This window comes from Cydia splendana, chromosome 22 (assembly GCF_910591565.1).
Source record: "Cydia splendana chromosome 22, ilCydSple1.2, whole genome shotgun sequence".
Taxonomy (NCBI): domain Eukaryota; kingdom Metazoa; phylum Arthropoda; class Insecta; order Lepidoptera; family Tortricidae; genus Cydia; species Cydia splendana.
In genome coordinates, this window is record NC_085981.1 from 4,818,556 (window position 1) to 4,836,167 (window position 17,612).

The 17,612-nt window shown below is 39.4% G+C and overlaps 2 protein-coding genes across 2 annotated transcripts; both read right to left on the bottom strand.

The window, feature by feature from the left end:
• Positions 1-144: 144 nt before the first annotated feature.
• On the bottom strand, positions 145-10,364 carry LOC134801388 (uncharacterized). Its single transcript, XM_063773919.1, has 15 exons — positions 10,241-10,364; positions 9,673-9,932; positions 8,130-8,259; positions 7,727-7,873; positions 6,921-7,043; positions 5,954-6,096; positions 5,294-5,410; positions 4,779-4,891; positions 3,951-4,056; positions 3,519-3,582; positions 3,083-3,215; positions 2,491-2,541; positions 1,511-1,595; positions 1,196-1,273; positions 145-390 (listed from the first exon to the last, which is right to left on the bottom strand). Exons 1-15 carry the CDS (start codon positions 10,296-10,298, stop codon positions 358-360), a joined length of 1,641 nt encoding a protein of 546 aa, XP_063629989.1. The 5' UTR covers positions 10,299-10,364; the 3' UTR covers positions 145-357.
• A 177-nt stretch (positions 10,365-10,541) lies between these two features.
• Positions 10,542-17,610, bottom strand: LOC134801635 (mucin-2-like). Its single transcript, XM_063774254.1, has 2 exons — positions 17,380-17,610; positions 10,542-16,610 (listed from the first exon to the last, which is right to left on the bottom strand). The coding sequence occupies exons 1-2, from the start codon at positions 17,500-17,502 to the stop codon at positions 10,542-10,544; spliced, it is 6,192 nt and encodes a 2,063-aa protein (XP_063630324.1). The 5' UTR covers positions 17,503-17,610.
• Between the last annotated feature and the right edge of the window lie 2 nt (positions 17,611-17,612).

Genomic DNA, 17,612 nt, shown 5'->3' on the forward strand with positions numbered 1-17,612 from the left:
CGTTTATATTTGACTCTTCTCTGTGACTCTAGTTAAAACCCTTTTTCTTTGCAAATTTATAAAAATTGCGAGTCCAAGCCTCGCTTACAAAAGGAGCAAAATTACAAAAAGAGGATATATCTTGGATCAGATGTATCTTGTAAAAGACATTGCCAAATCAAGGGTTAAGCATCTCCAGTCCCTTCCATCCTCCGTGTTGTCTATTAAGCACCAAGGCACGCGGTAGTGCAAAGCCAAGTTCAAGCAATACCGTGTGCCCGACTTATAACTAAAATAAATAACATTAGTCTTCACTTTGGTGGTACAATTTCACGCCACAATCTGAAGTCTTACAGTAATCTAAATGACTGAGTGTCTTCACAGGGAATCGAACTCCGATACGTCGCTCGTCTGTAAATGAAAATAAGTATTTAGCTTCTTGCATGATGTATATGTCGCAGTCAAAAGTGTGAACTGGTCAAAAGAACTTTTAACCGACAAAAACAGGCAAAACTGCTTTTGACTGAGCATGTTGGTCAAAAGTAGTTTTACCTGAAAATAATTGGTTAATAGTAATTGTGACTGTTACTATCAGTCAAAAGTACTCCCAGAAATAGGTAGGTTAGGGTTTTTTTTTTTTGCTACTCCCAAAAAACGAAACTGTTCCCAGAGATAGGTAGGTTAGGGTGATTTTTTTTTGTTGCTACGCCCTAAAAACGAAACTGCTGCCAGAAATAGGTATGTTTTTCAGGTAAAACTACTTTTGACCAACATGCTCAGTCAAAAGCAGTTTTGCCTGTTTTTGTCGGTTAAAAGTTATTTTGACCAGTTCACATTTTTGACTGCAACATATACATTATCCTATGTGTATCCTAAAATTTACTTAATGAAAATGTACATATTAGGGTCAATTCTTGTAGATGTATGATTCTGATTTTTTGTGCTATTATAAAAAAACAGTTATCCTTATTTGGAGTCTTTGTTCGTAATTAGAAAATTGAGATAGATTAAAATTCAATGGAAGCAAGAAAGTTTCAGTTTATACAGTGAAAAGACAGCAACAATAAGTATGTAGAAGCCACAAATAACTAACTTATTATAGCCAGATGGTTATTATAATGGTGTAATTTATTACGGAAGAGAATATTTACAGAAAAATGGAAATTGCCTGGTAAAATAAAGTGACAGGTGTAAATTAGGTGCTTTAGATACGCACTAGATCCGGTTTATAGAGGTGCACGTGCGGCAGTAGGAAGGTGGATCCGAGGTCGCGCTCCGCCATCGTGTTGGCCTCCTGGACAAAACGGAGTATTTACAGGTACAATGCAAGGTGCAAGGAATCTTTGAACGAAATAGTGTGAACTTGAGTTTACAAGGTTCGATTATTAATAATACAAAACGTTAAAAAAACTGAGTGCATTGAAACAAATCATAGGTTTTTCTTGTGGAACTGTTGGTGGGTTTACGGTAGACGAAAACTCCTCAAATTGTTTTGCAAAACGAAAACAATATTGTGGATAATTTAAATTACCTGATGTGTTAGACGAGTAGACGACGCAGCTCGCCCTGTGCTGGCTGGTAAAGTCCCGCCGACCGAACGAGCCTCGGATAGAGTCCTGAAATGGATAATAGTACATTAACGATACGAGTATAGGTGTGATAAATAGGAATTTCTCAATTACCAATTCGCACGCGTATTATCCTACAACGTTTTACAATACATATGACCCTTTACATTTTCGAAATAAGCACGTAAAGTGCGAATTACTGCACTAGTGCAGTAAAGTAGCACCATATCGTCGGTGCGAATAAAAAAATCGCCATGTATTTTTTAGCTACTTTTCAGGAGACAAAAAAACTGTTTACTTTCCTGTTTGTAATATATTTGTTGCACCTGTTTTTTTTTTCTGGTAGATCAATGGTTATAACCTGATACTTATGAAAAAGTAAACAGTTTTTTTCGTAAATTTTGACAATATTAATTATTCTAACCAGGATTTTGCTACATACTTAAATTTGGTTCGCTATGTGTAAAGTTTACACATAGCGATTTGTTGCCAAAGTAACGTTGTACGAGAAATGATACATAGCGGATTTTAGGGTCAATAAATCGCCATGTGCAACATAAACGCCATCATCCTCGACGGAAAACAAGGCATTTAATTTCGTTATGTGCTAAAAAAATCACATAGCTATTTTTTTGTACAAATTTTGTTAGTTATTTTCAAAACTAATAAAGATATAAAAACATATTAATATAGGTCGACGGGAAATTGAAAAAGGAATTAAAATATGCCAAAATCAAAAAATCGTAAAAAAACACATAGCGATCTTTTTATTCGCACCGACGATATTTATGTACCTACTGACTGTAAAGTAAGTAGGTATATATCATTTTATTTTCATTTACTTGGCTGCGGCACTTACGTGCCTCTTTTACTAGTATTTTGCCATTTTGTGTAACATGTTGTGAGAAAACAGATCTTTAAAAAAAAACTAGTAACAACTTACAACTCTCCAAGTCGCCGTTCAGCATCAGTCCATTCTGACAAGTCTTCTTGGCTGAAATATTATGAAATGGGTAAGAATACACGTTTTAACCATGAATATTCCATATAATGATTATCTGAATTAAATAAATCCCTGCGAAGGTTTTCTTAATTACAGAATGCGGATCTTCAAAAAAGGCCGAATCTATATAGGTATATATTAACCCACACAGTATGAGTGTGTGGTCGTGATCCAGAACCACTTTTTCTGACTCTGTAAATGATCCACATTATCATATACACCTCTAAATGTATTGCCTGTAAGATTTCCTGAGCGAGTCGAACCGCAGATCGTCCTTGCCCTTGTCCACGGACGATATGTCGCGGTTGTTGATGTGCTCGCCCCGATGGTGGTGGGTGCACACCTTAAGCCCTGCTATTACTAATGCACCAGTGAACATGTACCTGTAAGATTTCCTGAGCGAATCGAACCGCAGATCGTCCATATCCTTGTGCACGGATGACATATCGTCGCGGTTCTTGATTGGCTCGCCCCGATGGCGGTGGGTGGACACCTTAAACCCTGCTGATACTAATGCTCCTGAACCTATTACCTGTAAGATTTCCTGAGCGAGTCGAACCGCAGATCGTCCATGTCCTTGTGCACAGATGACGTGTCGTCGCGGTTGACGGGCTCGTCGGGCCGGATGGTGGTGGACACCTTGAACCCTGCTGATACTAATGCACCTGGAAATATACATGTTAAATCGTTGATTTCGTTTCGTAATCGTGTCAGCATAAAAATTCTTCGCCTTCAATTTTGGCCGAAAACTGCCCAATCTTTCGGCCGCGGCGAAACTGTATTTTCGGTAGCATCCGACCGAAATTGAAATTTTACTTACGAGGAAATCTCTAATAAGCTTTTTAAATTTAACTAACCAATCGGTACCACGCATTCATATCTACAATCCATAAGCTAAGGTGACTGCTTACTAACAGGCGGATCGTGCTGCCAACACCGCAGTTTAAAAATAACTGACAGCAACTTACCTTGCTTATTATGTCTCTCTTTCATGGCACTGTAAGATGATTCCATGCTGTGTTTTCTTCTCATCTGAAATCAATTAAATAAATATGACACGATCATTAACAAGGACTCGTATGACTTTTTTTAAGGTGGTGGTACTGGTGCTCGACGCGGTCCCAGTACATGTCATCTTGAAACTTAACTCATTGTCAATAGAGGTGACAGCAGAGTGTCATCTATTGGGCATTAGCATGTTGAGCACTGTACCACCACCTTAAGTAGGTACCGAAACTGCACAGCAAAAAAGTTTTTCTTGGGCAAAATTCTTCCCTTTAGAGTTTAGCTTACCCAAAATGGGATACAAGGGCAAGATTTTCGGGCACTTTTCAATATAACCAATCAATTAGATAAAAAGTGTCCAAAAATTTAACCAAACGAAACTCATTGGATGTTACCTCATCATTGGAATGACTGTTGTTGACGGCACCTGACTCCAGGTAGCTGATCAGCTTGGCTTCACTGCTGAGCTCCAAACTCTTCTTCCTTGCGATGTTCTCCCGGCTATGAATACGATTAAAGATATTAACTTGAAGAAAGATTATATAAGCGACGGTGGCCTACCGGTAAGAGCGTGCGACTTGCAATCCGGAGGTCGCGGTTTCAAAACCCGGCTCGTTCCAATGAATTTTTCGGAACTTATGAAGGAAGAACAAATTGAAACAAATCCGGTGAAGGAAAACATCGTGAGGAAACCGGACTAATCCCAATAAGGCCTAGCTTAAGGTTTGATTGAAGGTCGGATGGCAGTCGCTTTCGTAAAAACTAGTGCTTACGCCAATTCTTGGGATTTGTTGCCAAGTGGACCCCAGGCTCCCATGAGCCGTGACAAAATGCCGGAACAACGCGAGGAAGATGACGATGAACTTGAAGAAACATTAAATCCCATCAGAAGTTCATCAGCTGATACATATGAAAAGTCGATATAGAACGTTTAGTAGGTTGATTATTGCTATGCCAAAGGCCTATATTAACGAAACAGAACATAATTATCGTTTTAAGTGGTTAAACGTGTATCAGTGTTTTGTTTTGTTTTGATTATTTGCTTCATGTAATATACATACAAGCCTGTTTTAGTTATTGGCCTAGTGTAGCCCAGAGCCAAGATACTAGATTTACACAAGGCCAAATTATTCCTATATGGATTGTTTTGATTACTGGCCCCAAGGTCAATCCAATCCGGTCTCGGTAATTGGTTTCATGTAAATGGTCCAGCCAGAATAAACCTGTCAGAGTGGTGTGGATGAAGGCGTGCGCGTGGTATCATGACTGCAGGCGCCGGTGGGGGCGGCGGGTCGTGCGCCGGCGGCTCCGAGATCGCCGTCTTCTTGCTCGGTCTCTGCAATGGGATGTGATAAGGACAGCAGAATGCAGTGTGGTTAGTTAGCATGGGATACTATAGGTAGCCCATACATCAAGGACTTTTAACTTAAGCTGAATGTCCCGTCTAAGCCATAATGACGTCATCTCTTGATACGGGGAGATTCTCTTAAAAGCAGCTCAACCGCTACAACAAGAGAATTACCTGCAGAAAGAGACGGAAATTCGAATCGGCATGTCGTGTCGTGTCTAAATAAAATAACTAAGACGGGTCATCTTACCTTGAGTTAAATGAAAGGAATTAAGGAATTCGAATCTCTATCATATTTTTAACAGTTCATTTGATTTTTTTGGACAAAATAAGACTGGGCAGGACAATATGAGTATTATGTGTCCTTCTGTCTGTACGTCATGGGTGTACCTTAGCCGGCATGTAGGGAAGCGAGGCATTCTGTACACTCGATGCGTCGCCGGAATCCGCTCCCCTCTCGCTGATCAAGGCTCTTCGATCGGCTCGCTGCTTCGACGGCATGGCACCCTGATTAAAAAAAAACAAATGATAACACATTCCAGATAGATTTTCGTACATGGCCCTACACATGCTGGCAAACTCGCACAGTTTAGTAATTATGCGCGTGCAATAGAGATAGCAACAGGCGGGTTAATGTACGAAAATCTATCTGGTAAGCGTCTCTGCTTTAAGTAAAGGTAGGTTATACCTACAGATTATGGTAATTTGCGAGTTTGATCTGAATGATTGGCGTATGCACTTTTTTGTAGAAGTCGCAGTGGATTTTGTTAGTGTTTTTTGTAATCTGATAGAAGTCAAAATGTCCAAATAAGCTCCCAGATTTGTTCTTTATACGTAAGTTAAGATGGGGTAAGACTAAGACAAGGGCAAGGCAAACAGTATATCTTACCCCGGTGAGTCTTACCCTCAACCGTACTTTAATACAGGTTTGGCATGCTCTAACTAGATATACTAGGGTGTGGACAATCTGATCATGCCACTGATCTCAATTTGTAGCAGCCATCACCACCAGAATTATGCCACTTTTGAAAATAAACGATTTCACTTTACCTGGTGAAGTCCCGGCATGCTCTGGATGCAAGCGACGATGGATCGAGGTGGGGGGCGCGGGCGGCGTGAACACGCTACCACTGCGCACGCTGCGAGAACGGCTGTCAGTAGCGCGCCAACCACAACCAAGGATATCAACACCACTGTAGGCGAGAAGAAGAAATATTAGAGATAGAGATAGAGATGAGACACCATATAAATATAACCGGTATAAGCGGTTATATTATTATTATTATTTAATTATTTAAAATTTAAATCAGGCAACAAGGCCCATATTACAAATACCTTACAGACTAACATACATATATATATATATTATAAACTTAAAAACTAAACACTATTTATGCGACAAAACGGCGTGGCTCCGTTGAATCGGCAATTGAATCGGGAATTGGGGTTGGTTGGATATGATAACCGCTGCTCATACACTGTTCGTGCTTAAAAATTCCCCTAGACCAATTCACGCTAGACCGGGCCGGGGCCGGGCCGGAGCTTCCAGTGCTTCGTTTTCTATGGAAAGCACCACGTGATCACCGATCAGCCGTCATAGAAAATGACGTGCCGGACGCCTCGGCTCGGGCAAGGCCCGGTCTAGCGTGAGTGCTAGACTTTAAATTGGGATGAACAGCTTGATACAATAATTATTTATTTGGCAAATGTAGCAATAAGAGCAAAATAATAATGTTATCAGGCAAATTTTACACAATTTCTAACAACATTTGAATGCTGATATACCAACAGCTATCATAAATAAATACAAGAGAACCTAAGTAACACTTACCATATTCAGCCGGTGTATTATGGATGGCTTTATCCATCTTTATCCACGTGATAAAATAACTGTCACTTTTTAACACCGTGGGATAGAAAGTGACGGACACCGTTTTATCACGCTGTCACGTAGAGAAGAACGACCATCATATCCGTACAGGACGGTTATTAAATTCATTTTAAAGATTTTGCTTACCTTTCAGGTTGATATGGCAAGTGCTGCCCGCGTACCACTGGAAGCATTCGCACAACACGCGGCGGTCGTCGCGGGAGTAACACGCTCCATGGTAGTTGCACCGCTCGCATCCCACCGGTTCAGCTGAAAATTAACAACATAGATTTTTCGATTTCGTACCCAAAGAGTAAAAACGGGACCCTATTACTAAGACTCCACTGTCCGTCTGTCTGTCTGTCTGTCACCAGGCTGTATCTCATGAACCGTAACAGCTAGACAGTTGAAATTTACACAGATGATGATATTTCTGTTGCCGTACTTTTTACGAAATATTTGTTGTCGGTGGGCGAGTCCGACTCGTACTTGTCCGGTTTTTAAATATTAGTAAGGACGACAACGAAGTTTCGTGACAAAGATCTTATTTTTGTCTGATGAGATCGAGTTTCTGCCAAGAAACCACTCAACTATCAGCTCTCAAATCAATTTATTGTAAGACTCAAGAATCGTATGATGGTAAGAAGGGAACGAGAAATCAGAGAGATGAGAGTGTGATATCAGTCAATAGTTCTTAACTTCTTCTTTGTCCTACCCTCATCCCAGTATATTTGGGGTCGGGTCTTCCCAAAGAACTCTCTTTCGGATTATCTGTGGGTTAATGTCTTGATTTTGGATCCCTCTGTGCACGTTAGACCTCCATGTAGTAAGTAGGTGGCCTTCCCTACCATACCCTTAATTTGTTCTGGGAGATTAAGGACCCGTCAATAGCTATTAACAGTTGAAGAAAATGTCAAGAATAATAATTCTCGAGACGATGTGAACAGACTTACCTGAGCATATTCTACCAGGGTACTGCGAGTTCACGCTCAAGTCTGCGAAGCCCTCGAGACAGCTGCAGGTGTAAGTACCACGGAGATTGAAGCACTGGGAATGCTCCGAACAGTCGTGGAACTGCCCGCTCACGCATTCGTCGAAGTCTGAAACGTTAAATTAGAAAGTAAGATTGGTATCAACTTGTTTCTAAAATTTACGGAAAAGACCAAAGGTCAGGTGCATTAAGATCAGCAATCGCTAGTGCACTTCTCGCGCGTTGCTCATCGTTCTGCGTAAGTAATGCACGCGAGCAGTTAACAAGTTTTTCGCAAAAAGGCGCTCTCAGAACGCGATCTGAGATCTGGACGCATCTTTACAGGAAAAGTATCATGAGCAAGTGCGATGCTGTGTATGCCGTACCGTTAACTTCCAGTTTGTCCACCAACTCTCCAGCGGCGTGGACGTCGGTTCCTCCGAGGCTGTAGTTGTTGTGTCGGAGGTACTTCTCGAGCACCTCCTTCAAGCGGCTCTCGTGTGCGTTGTCGGATAGCTGAAATGTTTGTAAAGTAGTCACGATTTTAATGACTTCAAAAAAGGAGGACGTTCTCAATTTATTGGATTTTTTTATATAAATGCAATATAGTTGAGTGTGCTCAGAGCATAAAAAGGTCAACCACGGCGTTGCATGAACAAGAGATTTCCTTTGGCAGGATTGGTCCTTAGGACCCAAGGATGGATTTAAGAAGTGGAGCCACCCAGATTTTTGATGCAGTAGGTGGGGGGTGGGGGGGTTTTAAGCGTCGGCGACGTCTGATGTTAATAATTGTTTAAGTCTAGCTTCTATGTCAAGTTTAGTGTCATTTTCAAGTAAATCAAAGATGTAGACATAAATTTCATCTAAATCGGTTCAGCCGGTATTGATTCCCCATACAATCTTACAGCTTCACTTTTAAGAGATTTTTTTTTAATAAAAACTATCCTATGTTCTTCCCCGGGACTCAAAATATCTCTATACCAAATTTTATCTAAATCGGTTCAGCGGTTATTGAATCCCCATACAAATTTCCACCACCCTTTTCACACCCTTAAAGGATGATTTTTTGAGATTTAAAGTAGGTTATGTTATTCCCTGAAACTTGAACTATCTCTGTACCAAATTTTAACTAAATTGGTTTAGCGGTTTAAGCGTGAAGAGGAATTAAAAAAAAAGTATTTTTTTCATATTTTATGGGTTTTTACTTCGGAATTGTGTCATTATGATATCAGAAATGAATTCTGCTTAAATGATATAGATATCAAGATCAAGTTGAGAGCCCCCCCCCCTAAAAATTTATATAAAAAATCTCGGTGGCTCCACTTCTTAAATCCATCCTTGGGTCCTGCCAAAGGAAATCTCTTGTTCACGCAACGCCGTATTTTAGGCCCAGCACCATCCGCTAATATACTTGCGGTTGTTGGGGTTATCATGTGTCATTTGACTTATAGTGTGAAAGAGTAGAGTTTTCATCATATTTTCAAAATTTACTACAGGCATGCGGCGGCCTTAATTAAATTGAACGACAAAGCTCTAAAGTGGTATTTGTAGATTTCTCTAAATTGGTCCAAATTGCTGATTAAAGTGATTAATTTTGAGCGATAAACTTCAAATTTATTTTTACTTTCACATTAATTTTGTACTTATGCGTTTTGCATATGTAGCAAACTGTCAATTTATAACCAAACAATCTTATCTACTTTCACGTTTATACCACCAATATCGGTAGGTACCTACCTAATGTAACCATGTTTGCTTTTATAATTGTTTTTTGATTGCAGCGAGCTTTCAAACTTTTACTTTAGGCAATAAGTTCAGTTATATATAAAGGTAATTGTAGTTGATTCCACCGGTTGGTGATTGAACCTCATTTATCTTGATAAGTAGTTGAATATGAATTACAGTATAAATATTTTCCACCTTCCTCACCTGCACATAAAAGTCGTTCATAACTCCCTGGTACAACTCTCTATCACTTCTTATCTCCACCGGATGGAAGCCCGTGATGTGAACTCCATGGAACACGTCCCTCAGATCTGATTGCATGATCATCCTGTTGATGCCCTCATGGGTGGCCAGGGCTAGCGCCTGGTATTGCTTGCTGGAGTTGTCCGCCAGGCTTTCGTGGAAATGGAGACGCTCGTTGCCTTGGGTGCCGAGGGCGAGCTTGACGGAGTAGGTGTAAGTAGCTGAAAAACGATAAAAACTCATAATGATATCTTGTAAGAAGCATATAAAGGAATTGTCTATCGTGTCCCGTACATTTTCTGGGGAAAGGAGGAGACTGGTTTATTCTGTGTTAAAGGGAGTAAAAAAGGCTTTGATGATTAATTATCAACCCAAAACACATTCGTGTTCTCCATCTTGTATAATGCATGTAGTACTTAAAATGTATTTATCATTTGTATATCATATAAGTAGTAGTATTTTATCATATTTGACTTTATGGTTAAATTGCTCTTTATAAGTTATTAATCTCTCCTGCACCAACACTTACGTTTGCAAGGTCTATCAGGGAACATCCTGGCGAAACCTGGTCTGCACACACACTTCATAAGTCCATCGATTCTCTGGCAACGCTCGTTCCTCGACGCTTTGCAGTCTGGTTGACATTCTTTGCCATATCCCGAACCTATATTGGAAAATTTAGAAGTATGTTACTATTTTCTGATTATTTTTACATGCTTCGACGAGTATTTGCAAAAACTTGAATTGGATTTAATTATGTTATGTAACTAGAAAGCAAAAAAAAATAGTTACCTACTTTGGTAGTAGTAAGACTGTCATGTTAATTAAATTCAAATATATTTACCAGCAGGATGGCCAACGTTTGTAGTCTCCAAGTATGGCGTTCCAGCCAGTAAAATTTCACCAAACAGCACTTGTGACACTCCATTGCTGTTTACTTGTTCATTTCTAGTGATTCCATCATAATCGCCGGTTTCAACGTCCGTCTGTACAGGAGGTGCCTGCCCACCATTTTGCGATTTATTCATTACTATTAAGAAAGTGTCGTTTTCATTGTCACCTTCAGTATGAATCTTTTGTATATTTTCAGTTGTTTCACTTTCTTTTATGATGAAGTTTTCAGTTTCTTCTGAAGACATAGTAACATCATCTAGAGCCAATTTAGTCTTAGTGGTCGCTTCTACAACCGGCGTTGGGTCTAATGATATGGGAATATGTTTGGTTACAGTCTCAATAATTGTAGTTGGCTGGACTTGTGTATAGACTTCAGTGACAACGTCTACTATAGTTGATGTGTGTGTATTAGTCAATATCAACGTTTGCGTTACAGCTCCTTCTGATTGACTTACAAGACTTGTCTTTGTATGAGTGACAGTAAGAGTATGAGTTAAGTTAACATACCCAATGCTTGAAATAATTTGTGGTGGTTCAGATAACGTCTTTGTTAGAGTTACTACCGTAGTCTTAAATTCGGTTTTTGTTGGTATGATCTCATCAAATACTTTAACTTCGTTACCAGCGTGGTGAGTTGGCTTGACAATTACGCTATCTTCTGCAATAGGAGTATATACGCTTGGTGGCACTTTTTCTATTACATTTGAAGCCTCCAATTCTTGTATAGAAGGCAACGAGCTTTCTTTGAGTACTTCTGTTGGTTTAATGAAATTCTCTTCAACTGGAGATTCGGAACTTTCAATAACGCTCGATGGACTAATTGTTATAGGCCTCTGAGGAATCGGTCTGATTACTGGAACCTTCTTAGTAGGTGTAGGCCGTGTAGGATATAAAATTTCTGGACGTGTTCTTACAGGTTTCGTTGTTGATGTAGGTTTTTTTGTTGTGGTCGTTTTGTACTTACTAGTACTATCTCGTGATGGGTAAGGTCTACGAGTTCTGTTCCTATATCCTGCGGTTCCAAACTTGATTTTTTCAGTAGAAACGTCCTCTTGTGATTCTTTGCTGGTGGATTCTGTAGACACAGGTCGTTCAAACGTGACAGAAGATTGATGATCAGTACCCTCTTTGCTAGAATCTGATGTGTTTTCTTCTGTAACAGGTTTCACTGCACTAAGGTTATCATTACGTTCACTGGACTCTTCCTCGTTTGAACTTCTTTCGGTAGACGAAGTATGCCATGGAGCAATTATAGTGGGAACCACTGTTCCAGGGAACTGTATAGAGGTAGGTTCAAAGTCATAACCTGATGCAAATTCAATTCCTGAAGATGTTAACCATCCCGAAGAAACAGGTGTGGGGAAGATAACAGAAGGAGGTGTTGGTCTTTCTGTTGGGTCTGGATTAACTTCAATAACACGCGATGGTTCTTGAGGTGGAGGTAATAGTTGCAACGATGGCTGTCCACGGTTGTAGGAAGGACGTTTAATATTATTAATATCGAACGAAGGTCTATAAGTTGAGACTTCGTCTCTCGTGACAGGTTTTCTGGTAGGTCTCTGAGTTGTCGTTCTAGGAGGCAAAGTTCGCGGAGGCAACGTGCGAGGCGGCAGAGTTTTATATGAAGGAGGTGTTCTAATAGGTCTTGGAGTAGTTCTGCCTGGTTGTCTTATAGCAGGTGGAGTTCTAGGAGGCGGAGGGCTCATTCCCATAATCATTTCATCGTTCGTTGAAGGCTTGAAATTGTAGTCGATTGTTGGTGGCGGCGGTGATAAATCGATAATTTCACTCGAAGTCCGATTGACGTCTAAATCTGTTGTAATGGTAAATGATGGTAATGTTGTCTTTTCACTTGGTTTTTCTATTATCAAGGGCTTCTTGTCTTGTATATGAACTGTAGATGTGATAATATTATTAGGGTCATGGGATGTGTTGCTTGGCCGAGCAGAGAAAACCGGTCTAGGTGGTCTCCTATATTTACCATCGTGGTTGTTCGTGTAGTAGGGCACTTTGTGTGTAGTAGATGGTTTAGTGGTAGAGATAGTGCTCATTTCTTCACCAGTATTTAACTCAAAGTTCTCTTCATATGAAATATTAGTTGAATTTTCTAACATCTGGTTAATCTGCCAATGCGGTTGGTGCAACTGATGATCTAAAGTATTAATGGAATTAACCGTAAATGGTCTAGGATCCACATATGGATTATGATCATAGACCGGTTTAATCGTATTCGACGAAAACGAAGTCCTGTTATTGGACCCAAATGGTTTTTCGGTTTGAGTTCCAGGATTAAAATCTACTAGATCCACGTTCTTATCTTTTGGAGTTTCTTGACCCGGTATTACCTCATCTTGCAGAAGAGTTAGTTGTGTTGTTGATTTAGAAGTGTGCTCAACGTCACTCGAAGTACTGACAATAGGTACCTTCATCGATTCCTGGCTAACTTCTCCATCTATTTCACTGTTATTATTATCAGTATCTTCTTGTCCGTCATATATTTCTTCTGAGGTTTCGAATACTGGTTTAATTTTTTCTGTAGTTGTGGTAGTAGTAGGTCTGGTGAATTTCATAGTTGTTGTTTCGTCGCTGTTATCTCTGATGGGTATGTCGTAAGCAGGTTGTTTTACAGCACCAAAGTTTGATGGTATATAACTTGGTCCGTAGGGTTTTGAGGTGACGGGCGGTTGGCTTGTAAACAATACTGTGTAATCATTAGGTTTACTGAAAGGTCTACCATGGTGCGTTAAAGTTTGTTTATCTTGTCCCCAAAATTCAGAAGGTGGTTTACCTACACTTGAGATTTTTTGACCGAAGTCAGGCAGGTCTTTATTGTAATCTAGGAGTAGCGGAATAATTTTTCTTGTGGTTGATTCTACCTTAATTTGTGTTATACTGTTTAATGTATTTTCATTAAGAGGAATACTAGAATACCAACCATGCGAGTTGGTTGGAATGTTTGGTATTAGCTTCGGAGGCCTCTTTTGGTCATTTGATTTTATATCATCAACATATTCGGTCACTGGTTTCACGTTATTGTAATCATTGAATGGAGTCGTAAAGTCATTTGTCATAGGGAAATTGGCATGACTATTTAAAGATGGAGATATTGATGGACTTGGAACATTATTTTGATTTGGTTTAACAGAGTTTGGACTGTTATAATAATCTTGATATCCATTTTTAATAGTTTGTTCACTCTTAACCGGCGAGGTTGTATTCCATCTATTATCTCCCATAGACACTTTGTTTAGTGTATCACTATAATCATTAATCACCGAGCCAACATGTTCGTGTACTATCGGTGTGTTTTGATTGCTTTGTGAGTTGTATGTATCTAGAGATGTAGCATCGTCTTCAACTCTTATAGCAAAGTTGGTTGAAATTGGTATATCTGTATTCAAATCACCATACTTAGATGCAGTGCCTATTGCTACTGGCACACTAGACCCGACTACTTGTCCAACGTCACCAACATTGCTAGCCACGTTGGTTGCAGTATTAAGTGTAACTGTGTATGTACCCTTGTCATGCTCGTTATGGGCAATAGATTTATTGGCATAAGTGGGCGATGAATTAGTAGGTACTGAGCTATGGGCTTGTCCGGAACCAATAGCTTTATCTCTATGAGTTTCGCCATGGCGTTCATTTTGGGGCACGTGTAAAGAATTGCCATACGAAGACTCTGCTGGTGGTATATGTACAGTGTACACAGGAGTGGGTTTACTATCAGGTACTTGAGCCGCAAAGTATATTTCCGATGTAATCTTCGGAGGCAATTGATCTTTTTGAGGCGGTTTTGGTACTGGGTGCTGAATGTTTAGGAATACCTTCATGTCTTGCACTGGTTTTGTATGAATGATTGGTTTTTGAAGATATGGTTTGTTTTTATCATTGTTACTTTCATGATTGAAGTGCATTTTTGGTGGTGGAGGTGGCACTGCTAAATAATTTTCATATTCCTTATCGATGACTTCTTTTTTCTTTTCTTTGCCTCTAACATGACTATAATGTTCAAAGTTTCCATTGTTTGGACGATAAATATTAGGATTGTAGGCAGTTATATGAGGACCTACTTGCAAGAAAGTCTCTTGGTTACTCGTTGGTGGAGGAATCTTATTGTAATCAAAAGTAGGTTTAGTTTCCGTCCATTTAATTTTTTGGTCACGCTTAAACGTATGATTCTTATAAATTTGTGGTGGTTTATACGGTTCTAATGGTCTATGAGTAGGCTTGACGGCAAATTGTTTATTGCTGGTCGGTGCGACATTATGAACATTAGTCATTTGAGGAGCATCTATACTAAAGCTACCAAAATACCCAGGTTCAGGGTAAGGCAAGGGGTCATCAACATAATCACCAGTTTTATGTGGCTCTGAAGATCCAGCAAACACTAAAGCTGTAGAACTTCCGTGTGGAATTAGCACATTAGCAACTCTGGAAGGTTGAATGTCTACCAAAAATGGTTTACTCATTAACCCATTGTTATCGGGTAAGGGGTAACTATCTTCAACGCGGACTTTAGTACTGATAATCTCTGAAGAACTTGGGCTATTGTCTGGTATTTCATCAGAATCTTGTGGTTTATTTTCAGGACGAGCTAACGACGGAATATAGTCTAAAAATGCAGGTCGCCCATGATTTCCTAGAACAGTAGTGCCAGGTTTAACTTTTTCCGGTTTTATAGCATGATCATTGTTATGTGGCATATTTTTCGGTGGAGGGTTTATGTTATGCGCGTTATTATTATGAAAATTATATGGTGGCGAAGAAGGTCGAGGTGGACTTCTTATTGGTTTCTGCATCGGCTTGGGTAATTCTGGGGGTCTCAAATCAAAAGAATCGTCAACTTTTGTCGAAATAACAGCCTGGTCATTGGTAGAAGGTTGCTCAAAGGTAGGAGGTTTTTCATGCACTAAGTATTGCTCGTCAGCAGCCACAAAACTATCCAATGGCGGCGGGTTTACTGGGTTCTGTAGTTTGATTCCACTAGCCGCGAGTGTCAAAGGACCTCCCACAGCAGGCCTCCCAACAATGACATCTGAATTTGCAGTAATGATTTCTCCAGGGCTTATAGGTATTCCTCCATTCACCAAAGGACTTTCATGAATCATTTTCGGTGGTACGATTCTAGCTTTAAGTTGCTTATGTTCCGCTGCCCATGCCAAGTTCTGGTGTAAAGTGGCATTAGTAAAACCAATTTGTGACTCAGATGTTTCTAACTCATCTACAGGTATGTAAATAGGAAAATTACTTTTCGAATCCACGTCAGTATCAATACGCTTGTTGACGCTGTAAGCCGTTAGTTTGGATACAGGTTTGCCTGTTGTTGTTGTAGTTCTATTTTCTTGCCTCTTTATAAAGCCACCAGTCATTTTCTCGAGAACAGGCGCTAGTTGCGATAAACCTTTAATCCCTAGTGAACCTAGTTTTAATAAATCAGCAACAACAAATTTGTTCTTATTGGGTTTCTGTGTTTTATCAGGCTTCTGCTTGTCTGGGCTTTTGGTTACAGGAGCTTTGCTTGGTTTAGGTAGAGAAGGGGCTTGTTCGTTCGTAAGCAGTTCACTTTCTTCTACCGAATTTGAATCTTTCTCATCCGAATAATCATTAATTACTTCCGTATACTTTTCAACTACCTTATCAGTGGGTGCTAGAGATCCACTATCGTATTCGTAGGGATTGTATTTTGTTTTCTTATCAAGTGTCTCCTTATTGGTAGGTCTAAGGTCTAGCTTAATTGCATCATACTTAGACGTTTTCATCCCGTACTTAGTAGGAGCAGAAGCATCATGGGCGTTGGCATACTTTGTCTTCAAGCTTTCTGTTTTTGTATGGCTGCAAGAGCAAGAACTCGTACATGGCGTGTGACTAACTTCAGATGGCTGTATAAGGTCGAAAATATTGCCGTTATCATTGTCGATCCTTTTCTCAATTTTGACAAAATTGCTTTGAAATATTTTACTCGGCGACGATGGCTTGATAGTTTTCACCTCCATGTATTTCGTCTGAAAAATTCAAAACAATGAATTATTAAATTATATTACAATACACTCTCCTATTTTTAAAATATATTTAGGATCATCATTCGGTTAAATTGCCAAGACATTTATCATTAATTTGGATAATAGAACACCAATTTGTTTGTTTTAGTACTGTAAAGGGTCTACTAAGGTCTTAATGGGAGGTTATTTGGTAACCTTGGTAACCAGGAAGATCGCAACCCAGGGCAAAACAAGGGTTCGAAAAATCCTTACGTTTGTGGGTTTAATATCTGCAAATATATTTGTAGCATAAATGGGCAGATTCGTCAATGACTCAGTTGTAATCACTGAGACGATAGTCTCAAACGTAGATACATCACTCCTTTTGTTTTGGACTACAGTTGTCAAATAAGTGTATGTAGTCATGCAAGTCTTGATAATATAATTGTGCTGCATAAGTTGATGTAATGGAAACAGAGCACTCATTTGCTGGCGGCTGAAAACGGTTGCAACCGCCGATGATAGTAATGATTTAGTTGGTGATGCGTGACGAAATGGTTGTTGGTATGAAGATACTTGCATCAGCTTTAGTTTCCGCTGAGGAAATAAAATAATAGAACACATATTATAAATCAAAGAAATAAATCCAAATCCATTCCTCCAGATAAGAAAACTTATTACGAAAATTGAATTATAGTTAGTCTTAAAATGGCTGTAATACCAGTATTATATTTGAGGAATAAACTTGATTTAAATCTTAATCATTCAGATTCAAGTAAACTAAAAAATATACCTGATCTTGTTTGCCATCGTTTTTGTCTTTGACTAAAACTTCGACTCCATTTGATAAGATTTTTGTAGCTAGATTCTTAAATCTTCTTTCATCCTCAGAATTCCCGTGGTCCACCAAATCCATATCTCTGCCTGGTCGCCATGGTGAATTATCATACACTATTCCATTTGTATTGAAAGCTGAAATGTTTAAATTTAATGTTAGTCATATGAGATAATAAAAAAACAGTATAT

Coding starts and splice junctions, on each gene's coding strand:
- LOC134801388 (XM_063773919.1), bottom strand. CDS start 10,298: ATGAAGTGTGTGTGCAGACCAGGTTTCGCCAGGATGTTCCCTGATAGA. Junction 4,057..4,778: donor CATCCACACCACTCTGACAG/GTTTATTCTGGC, acceptor TCGTATTCATAG/CCGGGAGAACATCGCAAGGA. Junction 2,542..3,082: donor TCGCTCAGGAAATCTTACAG/GTAATAGGTTCA, acceptor ATAATATTTCAG/CCAAGAAGACTTGTCAGAAT.
- LOC134801635 (XM_063774254.1), bottom strand. CDS start 17,502: ATGGATTTGGTGGACCACGGGAATTCTGAGGATGAAAGAAGATTTAAG. Junction 16,611..17,379: donor ACGATGGCAAACAAGATCAG/GTATATTTTTTA, acceptor TGAATTTTTCAG/ACGAAATACATGGAGGTGAA.